This window comes from Suillus clintonianus (genome assembly GCF_016758775.1).
Source record: "Suillus clintonianus strain FC179 chromosome Unknown DEU56scaffold_20, whole genome shotgun sequence".
In the NCBI taxonomy this organism is placed as follows: Eukaryota; Fungi; Basidiomycota; class Agaricomycetes; order Boletales; family Suillaceae; genus Suillus; species Suillus clintonianus.
In genome coordinates this window covers 86263-97156 of record NW_024539244.1, presented here as the reverse complement: position 1 = coordinate 97156, position 10894 = coordinate 86263, and the positions used below count along the sequence as shown (strand labels likewise).

General features: G+C 46.2%; 2 protein-coding genes across 2 annotated transcripts; both read right to left on the bottom strand.

Moving 5' to 3' along the window:
* Positions 1-2634: 2634 nt before the first annotated feature.
* On the bottom strand, positions 2635-5861 carry DEU56DRAFT_732866 (uncharacterized protein; the record flags this gene model as incomplete). The annotated part of the gene is made up of 9 exons (XM_041348299.1): positions 2635-2885; positions 2932-3668; positions 3726-3837; positions 3901-4083; positions 4135-4515; positions 4576-4750; positions 4800-4962; positions 5301-5473; positions 5535-5861. The coding sequence occupies 9 exons, from the start codon at positions 5859-5861 to the stop codon at positions 2635-2637; spliced, it is 2502 nt and encodes an 833-aa protein (XP_041210620.1).
* A 3662-nt stretch (positions 5862-9523) lies between these two features.
* Positions 9524-10075, bottom strand: DEU56DRAFT_235975 (uncharacterized protein). The gene is made up of 2 exons (XM_041345221.1): positions 9610-10075; positions 9524-9556 (listed from the first exon to the last, which is right to left on the bottom strand). Exon 1 carries the CDS (start codon positions 9972-9974, stop codon positions 9687-9689), a length of 288 nt encoding a protein of 95 aa, XP_041210619.1. The 5' UTR covers positions 9975-10075; the 3' UTR covers positions 9524-9556; positions 9610-9686.
* Between the last annotated feature and the right edge of the window lie 819 nt (positions 10076-10894).

Genomic DNA, 10894 nt, shown 5'->3' with positions numbered 1-10894 from the left:
AGTTCTGTATCTCCATCGGATTAGCCTGCAACGCAGATGGAAGCGAGAGGCTCGAGCCTTTTTTTATTGGCAGGGCAAAGAAACCCCGATGCTTCAAGAAGCAGACACCGGAACAGCGGGGATTTTATTATCGGAATAATAAGAAGGCTTGGATGACAGCAGTCATATTTGAGGAGTATGTGGACATGATGATATGATTGCTGTTAATATCTAATCAGTGGCCTAGATGGATCAAAAAACTCGATCTTCAGATGAAGCAACAAAACCGGCACATTTGCATGTTTATTGATAATTTCTCTGCCCACAGCATCTCGTATCAACCATCAAACATTGATCTTGAATTTTTTGGGCCCAACATGACACCATTTGTCCAACCATGCGATGCTGGAATCATCCGATGCTTCAAGGCACTATATCGCCGTAATTTTTGCGCGCGCGCTATTGATCTTGACGAAGCTGGCGAACGGGATATTTATAAAATTAATATTCTCGAAGGCATGACAATGGCGAAGCAAGCATGGTATGCTGTCACGTCCAAAACCATCAAACATTGTTGGGATCACACTGACATTCAAGTGTAAGTCATCTTTTGACCTCATTTTTTTTTGGTGCTCAAGTCTATCACAGTGATCCAACAACTAATGCTGACACACGGCCTCACACGGATCCACTTGCGTGGAACATCATCCACAAATTCGCAACTACTGAAATGTCCCTTCCCAATGCGGAGAACAAGCTACAGGCTCTTCTTGGCGAGCGCTACATAGATTCTGATTGGAGACCGGCCCTCAAAGCTGTAATGGATGCTGAAGGAGATGTGGAGATGGCTTTAAATGCCATTGATGCACTTATGCAAGCTGCATCTCGTCGTACCGGCCTCAAAATTTGTATTCCCGCGCGCTCACAACAAGCTGCCCAGCTATCTTCTACCGAAGCTGCGCTTATGCAATCAGTCCGAGAACTCCAAGCACGCAATCGCATTTTCAGTACCTTGCCAACTATTGATGAACTTCTGGACCCCGCCGAGGAGAGAGATAAGGGAGAATTCTCTGCTTTTGAAGGTGGTGACTCATCCATTGCAGACACGGTCCGCCACGAAATTGCCATTGCAAATGGTGAAGTTATCGAGGTTGATTCTGATGACGACGACGACGACGAAGCGGATCCATCAATCACTCGTCAAAATATTCTCGATTTGTGCCAGCAGCTTGAAGTTGGATGCATGCAATATGGTGATCCTCAATTTTCACTTGATTTATCATCACAACTTCGAAAGTTTCGCGCGAACCTGCGACGCGAAGAACTACTTAATGCTAGACCACATACTTCAGTCATAACCCTATGTACAAGTGGTGCCCCGGATGTGCCAAATGGCTGTAGAATGTGTACCAACCAGCACCGGCCTGTACATGCACATTGGTGCCGGCCAAGTGTGTGAGAGTGGTACTGGCCAACCACTCAGGTGAGGCTGTCTATATATGTGGGTACTGGCTGACCACTGCCTATACATGTACATTGGTGCTGGCCAGAGGTGTGAGAGTGGTACTGGCCAACCACTAGGTGAGGCTGTCTATACATGTGGGTACTGGCTGACCACTGCTTGTACATGTACATTGGTGCAGGCCAGAGGTGTGGGGGTGGTACTGGCCGACCTCTGCTTGTACATGCACATTGGTGCTGGCCAGAGCTGTGGGGATGGTACTGGCCGACCTCTGCTTGTACATGCACATTGGTGCTGGCCAGAGCTGTGGGGATGGTACTGGCCGACCACCCAAGTGAGGCTCCCTACACACATACATCAGTACCAGCCAACAACTTAGGGCATCAGCAAAAACCTACACATTGTTGAATAACTGTATAATACTTGGCCAAGTCTTTCCATGACTTGCACTTCTAAGATACTCAAGTCCAGCAGGATATTTGACTTATGCAAGTTGATCAGTGTCAGTAGATAATGTAAGTATACAAATATATATAAGTGTTCATGTCTTATGTGATGTTGAGCATCATGGTCAAGAACCCAAGTATCTAAAACAACTCAAGAATGATAAGGAAAGTGTGGGTTTCCTCATGGTATTGATGAGAGAGCCGGCCGGTGCATGTCCAGGCCATGTACAGAAAGGCAGGCCGACAGCTCAGGCATTGATAACAGAGCCGGCCGGATCAGGACCATGGTGTGTACAAGAAGGCAGGCCGACACATCAGGCATTGATAACAGAGTCGGCCGGATCAGGACCATGGTGTGTACAAGAAGGCAGGCCGACACATCAGGCATTGATAACAGAGTCGGCCGGATCAGGACCAAGGTGCGTACAGGCAGGCAGGCCGACACTTCAGACATTGATAACAGAGTCGGCCGGATCAGGATCATGTGGTGTACAAGCAGGCAGGCCGATACTTCAGACATTGATACCAGAGCCAGCCGAGCCATCTCCAGTCTAATACCTTAGACAAAGTATTATCAAGAAAGATGTTGATTTTAGTACTATCACTTGAGAGTTAGTCATTCAAATTGTACTATCTGCAAGTATAAATGGGCCAGCTCTAGAGTATGAGGTATATGCAGTGTTCCTGACCACCATAACTATCATATATTGGCTAGATAAGTCTTTGATATTATAATAGCCAAGACTGTTAAGTGACTACAATCATCTTGTCTTTGAATGAATTTTCAGCATCCAATGCAAATCTTCCCCACAAGAGCACCTGTCGATGTGCATAAGCTTGATGACCAGGCTTTGTAGCTTGTCGGTATCTTTGGTCCCATTCTTCCATCCTGTATTTAAACCAACTCACTGTCCAACCCATTTCGTGTTGGACCAATCTCAACTCCTCCTCCCACCTTTGCCATCTAGCCTTAGCTTTCAACCAATTTACCCTGTAGACTAATACCTGTCACTGCAGAAAATAGGCATATTAGATATGACTTACATTCATCCATCCAAACATCTTCCTGCGAATCATGACCATTATTGACTAGCCAAAACCAAGCCAGTCTGTCTGATCCCTGTCCATATCTGTTCTCTTCCGTCACTTCCTTGTCCACACTGAGCTGGTGTGGCTGAATGTCTTGATAAATCGTCCTCAGAGTATCTTCATCAGCCCCTAGTCTCTGCATTGAACCCCTTGCCCTTTGATACCTTCGGACACACTTCTCTATTTTGATACGGCATCGTAGAGCCTCCTGCTTTGACCTGGTTCCTGTCCATGTGGAATCTGCACTTCGGAAATGTTGACGGTAAATTATCGCTTTATGACCGAGAGCCTGCCGTAACTTTTCCAAGCAATCATTTGCTTGACCCTTTCGTAACTCCAGTTCTTCAGCTTGCAGAGTGTGCAAGCCCAGGGCTAAAGCCTCATTTCGGAGCACTGAAGATGGCATCCAAATGCCCATGGCTTCTGCAGGAACTTCCTCATCAATCTCTTCCAACACATCTTCAATATCTGCAGCCTCGCGTACTTCCTCCACCACATCTGTAGTGCAAAATCTGATGTCATCCATGTGCTCAGTACCCCCATGGACTTCAATGCCCTCTGTCATAGCATCAGCAATTTCATGAAATTTCGAAATACGTGCAGCCAGTTTTTGTCGTTTCACTTGAACTGCAGCCTTTTGAACTGCAGATGCATCTTTGGGAAGCTGCCGAATAGCTACCCTGAGTGCATCCCTAGATAGTAATTAGAAATACATCACCACCATCAATATATATGATGAAACAACATACTGTGAATCCTCTATATTGATGCCGTCAATGAGCCAAGAAATTGATCCCAACCTCCCTGTATCAGCATATTCTGATTCAGTTAATTTTAGCCGTATTTCTGCCATTGTTGGTGCTTCCAATCACCCAATCAGAATGTACGTCACAGGGAACTGAATAGAAGCTTCGAAGTGCTCACCTTTAGCTATCTTTAGCTGGTAGATGTCGAGATGTTCTCCACGTTCTTCTTTTGCCTTCTCCTCATCTTTTTCCCATGCCCTCACTTTGATGACATCCAAAGATCCTGTAAGCTCTTCAAATGGCACCCTAGTGTCTTCAATGCCCTTGTTGGCCCGTTTGTACTTTCTCAAGAGCGTCTTAACTGCATCAGTGTGAAACTGTGATGTCATTCATTCCAAATATAGGCACTTACCTATTCTGACAAGTTTTTTCCAATTTGAGTTACGCATATGATCATCAAGAATTTCTTGACGGTGTGCTTGGCTCATAGAACGTGCTGTGGGAGATATCTTGTTAAAGGGAGCCCAAAGTGTCTCCAGAATTTCCCCGTCAACTTGCCCAGCTCCTTGAATGAAGTTTAAGCTGTATCTAGCAAAACAGGCAAGTTTATGAGCGCTCAAGTGAAATTTCCCCACTGCAGCCACAATCTCAGTGTTGTCTGGGAGCTCCAATCCAGGGCAGTTGTCAACACGTTGAGCGAAGTTAAGGCTCCACTGGCACCCCACATCATAGATGATCAGGGAGTTGTCAATGTTGCCAGCAGCATGCTTAATGGCATTGCAAATGGAATAATCTATATTCATATGGCTTGAAGTGATTTTGTCAGCATGTCAAGCCCAAGGCTCGTCTTAACCTAGATTGAGTAAATGAAAGAAAACTTGCCGTTCACCCTTCTGAAAGTCCACTATGCAGTGGGGAACAAAACATCCATGCCGAGCACAAGCAGTGGCTCCGACCCCTGTAGCTCGGAGGTTGCTTCTGTTTGTGTTTGCTGCATTGACTGCCCGATGGTTGCTACATGAGGATCTCTTTCTACAGGTTCAGCCACCACTAACAATGCAAAGCAACTTGATTCACCTCTTTACTCTCCATAGCTGAAGCCAAGTGAGCTTGGTAATCTCCTGCTGTTACCATATAACCTAAACCATCTGAGAGGAAGACGTCAAGCTGAGGCTGTCGCATGTTCATGTGCTGAGCGGTAAAGTTTCCATCTACCACAAATCTTCTCATAACAAGCCACCTGCAATCAAAAAGTCAGCATCCGCGAGTTATCTGGAACCAACAACTTCTGGCCAATAGAGACAAATGGTCGGCCTTGACTGACTCTGAGCTGAGTACAGAAGGTACCGGCCAGGACCACTGCTGTGCTATGCACTGTGGGTACTGGCCGGAGTCTGGCAGACAAAGCCAGTAGAGACAAATGGTCGGCCGTGACTGACTCTGGGCTACGTACAAGAGGTACCGGCCAGGACTCAGCTGACACATATTACCGGCCAGGACCACTGCTGTGCTATGCACTGTGGGTACTGGCCGGAGTCTGGCAGACAAGGATTGCTGGAATTGACTTGCCTTTCGTACTTCTGCTCCCAAATAAGAGGCATGTTGATTCCTGGCTGCGGACAAGAAGGGCAAAATAGAGCAAAATCTCCTGCACTAGGGGGTGCTTCCATGTCATGGCCAAATCCAAACCATTTACGGTTCTTCAAGTCGCGCCAGAGTCGAGACACTCTCATGAGTTCACGATATCGATCCTACAGATGGGATTTTGCATTCAGTATGAGCTAGAATTATGGTATTGTCGGTTCTACTCACCGGGACAGCATCTGGAAAAGCATTATTTGTCAGCCGTCGGATTTTCTCAAAGAAGCTCATTGCCGAAGTCTTGCATTCCAAGGCATCAATGAGATAATGATCCAGTACTTCGAAGGTGAACGCAGTCCTAGGGCGCGTGATACTGGCGGGAAATAGTCCTGCTTGGAGCAGCTGCAGGTGATGTTCATGGTGTGATCCTGGACACCGACACCACGACACATTGTGTGTGAACACCCCAGAAGAATGTACAATAATCACAGAAGAATCTTGATCAAGGTGACATTGTCCAACTCCATAGCAAGGGCAAGACTTTCCACCATGGCCCATGTACCATATAAATCCTTGGGCAGAAAGAGTGACGTCTTCAAAGCACTTGCCATTCCAAAATTGGATTTTGTGGAAAGGCAATGACTGATGTGATTTGAGGAGACAAGGGCGACACCAGCTGTGGTCGCCAGTGCAAGTTGTGCAACGGAAGGAATTATCTTCACATTGGCAAGTCTCGCAGATGCCTGCGGTGGCAAATTTCTCTGAGTCCAAGATGACATCTAGATACACATCTCGGTGAGCGAGATACTCTGATATGAAGTCATTTTGTGTCTATGCCATTGATGAGAAACAATTACTAGTAAGCCAAGGCCTGTTAGACATACCTTTGTTTTTCTCCCTTGCTCAGCAGCCTCTTCGTCAATAACAAAGTCACCAAACATTTCCTGATTTAAATCCTCTTCTTGGATGTCTGGTGATTCTGTGTGTACTTCTTTAACTCGTTTTCTTGGGCTGGTAGTAGGCTCTGGCGAAGTTTGATACAGCCGATCAGCACAAGACTCAACCCAAGAGGGATTTCCCCTCTTGTCTCTTGTAGGTTCGTGAGCAACATAATCAACATCCGGATCCTTTTTTTGTGATAACTTTCCTCTATGTTGGAAAGAATAAGAAATAGCCTTGAGACGCTGCCTTTTTTTTGAGGACATAGTGCTTAGACCGAGGAAATATTCCAGTGTATGAGAAGTCAACCGATTTAAAATCACAAGCTTTGTCTAATCGGGATATCTATTTTCGGGAAACTACTCCTCGTCCCCTGCTCTTATTTGATCTCCGAATGGCTTTTAAACCCCCCTTCTTACCTGCCCCCACTCTATTCAGAAAATCCCGCTGGTTTGGAAACTTTGGTCTCGGTACACCAAGCCTATCGTGCACTTTATCCTTGACAAAGTGTGCAATCACAATTCTCTCCCCATCACCCCACCGTGGCACCCCGTGCTCCAGCACCTTCCCTAAAATGTAAACCATAGTGCCAGGCGGATATGCTAGCTCGGCACCCAGATCTGGCAGAGCTAGTACGGCATGATGACCTTTGCCAAGGCTCACCAAAAGGTCATAGAATGAAGGCGATGCTCCAGGGTCTCGGTGATTTGGGGTCTCTCGGTTGACAATAACTTCCAATCCAGAAAACTCCAAGGGCCAAACAACAGGATCTGAGGTACGAACCGTATCCTTCATATTAGCAACAGATTCCACACCGGCCTGATATTGATCTGGCGCAATAAGACTGGTGATAGCGGACCACAAATGTTCAGTTACGGTTATTTCGGACAACCAATCTCGGACTGCAGGTGAAGAAAGGGAGCTTGATTGGTACAAGTCATCCTGAAGCCGCTAGCCCATTTAAGTTAGTTCTGTATCACGGCAAGTATACGAATACAGAGTTACCTCATGGCGTTGCATGAATCCTCCCGGGCATAAAGTCACCCTTCCTACTCCAAATTCTCCCCCGCTTGAAGGCATGACAAATCCTTGAGAACGCCAAGGCTGCTTTGCCTTCTGAGTGGGCTTGGGCAAAGACTGATCTAAGGCAGGTCTCAGCAATTTGATGGACTGGTTGACACGATCCTAATTATAACTTATTAAAAGGACTTAAACTGTAATCAAATCAAATTCATACCATTCTATCAGGCACCATGATTTCTGGCAAATACCAAGCAAGGATCCTTCCATGCCTGTCAACAAATGTTGCCGGCTCTGATATTGAACCAAACGAAGGACAGTGGAAATATTTTGCTAGCTTATGTCTTTGGCTGTCAGCATGCGATGGATGGGACGCCTTGGCACTGTCCGCAAACCGATCTGCGTCCAAATCCGCTCGCACTATGGCAACATGATGAATGACAGACCCCCCAACCATCAAATCAACACTTACGGGGATTAACTACAGCATAGGCTATTATGACCGCAGCCCTGGTAAGTTCAATCTCGGCAATGGCATTCGCCTTGACATCACTACCAGTACTGGACAGACGTATGTCCTGCCACTTGGCCCACAATCTAGTCCTTAAGTTCCAGCTGTCAAGTTTTTCTGGACAGTGACGTGAGATTCCCTTACCTGGCTCTTTGCAGCAAATTGTCATTGATTTTGTCACCTATCAGCAACTCATACGGCGATGAATCACGCAGTAGGTCATCTATAAGCCTACAGAGGCTCTTGGACAGAATTGTCACAGCAGGATCCGCCATTTTTGGGTGGTTGGAGTTTGGAAAATCAGACGAAACAACAGAATGGTAAAATTTTCAACCGCAGGCGGTCTAGAGTCTAGACTATAAATGGTTTTAATTTACAATGTTGGAAGATCCAAATCGGGATAACTTCTAATTTGGATGGCGTCGTAATATAAGATTTGCAAAGACATACCATCCAAGCAGAGGCCTGTATTGTGAAAGAAACAGATGAGAAACAGCAGTCCCAACTTAAGTTACCTTACATCCTTCAAATTCAAGCTCAAGAAATGGCAGTCCAGACATAAAAGCTGGGAGAACCTTTAAATTTGAGCCTTATGCTAACGGCAAGTAATAAACTGGTCTGCCAGTGTTGAATATTGTGTCTTAGGCGCGATATAGCACAGTCGTGCAGGTAAATCCTTGTATCTGAGCTTTCCACCTGGGCTCAGGAAAAGAGCAATCACACTCGAATATGAGGCTTTTGGTAAGGCCCACATATCCGAGCTTTGAGACGCGATTGCTCTTTTCCTCAGCTCAGGCGGAATACCTGAGATACTGGCTGCATGCTACGGGCCTTACCAAAGATGTGATTGCTCTTTTCCTCAGCTCAGGTGGAATACCTGAGATACTGACTGCATGCTATGAGCCTTACCAAGAGCCTTGTATTCAAGTGTATCTACAGTAGAGACAAAATCTCAGGCATGAGCAATCGTGTTTCAAAGCTTGGATATGAGGATTTGTTCTTTTCCTCAGTTCAAGTGAAATACCTTACCTGAGATACCAACTCATATAGACGCAGTTCTCTTTTCCTCAGCCCAGGTGGAATACCTGAGATACCGGCTGCATGCTACAGGCCTATGCTGAGGAAAAGAGCAATCGTGTCTCAAAGCTTGGATATGAGGATTTGCTCTTTTCCTCAGTTCAGGTGGAATACCTGAGATACCGACTCATAGACACGATGAAGAAAAGAGCAATCGCGTCTCAAAGCTTGGATGAGGATTTGCTCTTTTTCCTCAGCTCAGGCGGAATACCTGAGATACCAACTCACATAGATGCAATTGCTCGTTTCCTCAGCCCAGGTGGAATGCCTGAGATACCAGCTGCATGCTAAGGGCCTTACCAAAAGCCTCATCCCTTACTCTGATTGTCTTCTAACCGAATCTAGCAGCAGCCGCATCTATTCCGCCACATTCAAGACCAAAGACAAGCACACTGAGGGTACTCTCAAGCACCCCCTAGTTCAACAATATGCTGCTGCGAAAATTGGCAACATTCTAACTGCAGTATTTAAAAGTCACGTGACTTTTTCACACAGACGGAGCAGGGTGGTGTCTCTATTTGGTTACAAATCGCAACTAAGTTATATTGGCGGTACATCTTTCTGTCTAATTGAAGAAAAAAAACAAAGGTGTGACAAAGCCAATACAAGGCTACCGCAGAGGGGCCCTCTCTGCGGCAGTCTAGTACTGCGTAATACAGTAATAAAAAGTAGAGCGAGAAAAATATAGCTAACTAAATAACATAATCTGTGAACCGCGCTGGCAATCAGTATCTGCGAAGCGAATATCAAAAAGGTTACCTTTGAATGTCTGAACAAGCCAAAAGAAACATATCTGTAAGCTGCCATCAGCATTTGGTCAGAGGTAACGATACAAGTTACCTTATGGTGGAGCGGTTGTCATCCCTCCAGAGAAAATACAACACAAGGATGGCGGGAGGAGGCGCACCAATGTGGACACTTAAACCTCCCAAGCGCAATGGTGGTTGAAGGAGGGGCGCACCAATGTGGACACTGAATCCTCCCCAAGCCAAGCCCCCAGTACTCAATGATAAAAGAAGGGAGGAGAAGTGCGCCAATGCACACATACATCTCCTCCCAAAGCCAAGCCCCCAGTACTCAATGGTGAAGCAAGGGAGGAGAAGTGCGCCAATGCACACATACATCTCCTCCCACTCCCAAAGCCAAGCCCCCAGTACTCAATGGTGAAGCAAGGGAGGAGAAGTGCGCCAATGCGCACATACATCTCCTCCCAAAGCCAAGCCCCCAGTACTCAATGGTGAAGCAAGGGAGGAGAAGTGCGCCAATGCACACATACATCTCCTCCCACTCCCAAAGCCAAGCCCCCAGTACTCAATGGTGAAGCAAGGGAGGAGAAGTGCGCCAATGCGCACATACATCTCCTCCCAAAGCCAAGCCCCCAGTACTCAATGGTGAAGCAAGGGAGGAGAAGTGCGCCAATGCACACATACATCTCCTCCCACTCCCAAAGCCAAGCCCCCAGTACTCAAAGCTCAATGATGAAGAAGGCGTTCAGTAAAGAGATGGCTGAAAGAAAGACATACCTTAGATCTATAGGCGCCTCAATAGTATACCAAAATAACTAGAAAGAAGGTGTTTAGTGGAGAGACGGTTCAAAAAAGACAGACCTTATATCTGGAGGCACCCCAATAGTGTCCTAAATTGTCTAGAAAGAAGGCGTTCAGTGAAGAGACGGTTGAGAAGAGACTTACCTTAGGTATCCGCAAATCAACCTATGCAACCAAATTAGAAATAGAATTAGAATTGAAAGACGCATACCATGCAGTAGGGAATGAGTGCTCAGTGAGTTGTTAGCCACTTACACAGCTGCAGTCTGTGTAAGTGGCTAACAGGGTGAGCGGACAGAAGAGATGTGGTTTGAGCGGACAGAAGAGATGTGGTTTGAAATTGAACCGTGTGAAAGTGTTGCGCTGGACTTTATGTTCAACATATTTGATGTTGTTTGTTGCGGCAAATGCCAGCCCAACCACAACACGATCACATGACTGGTTGGTTTGAAAATTCGCAAAGTCCTTTTTGCTCTACCATTGGTAGTACCATTTCT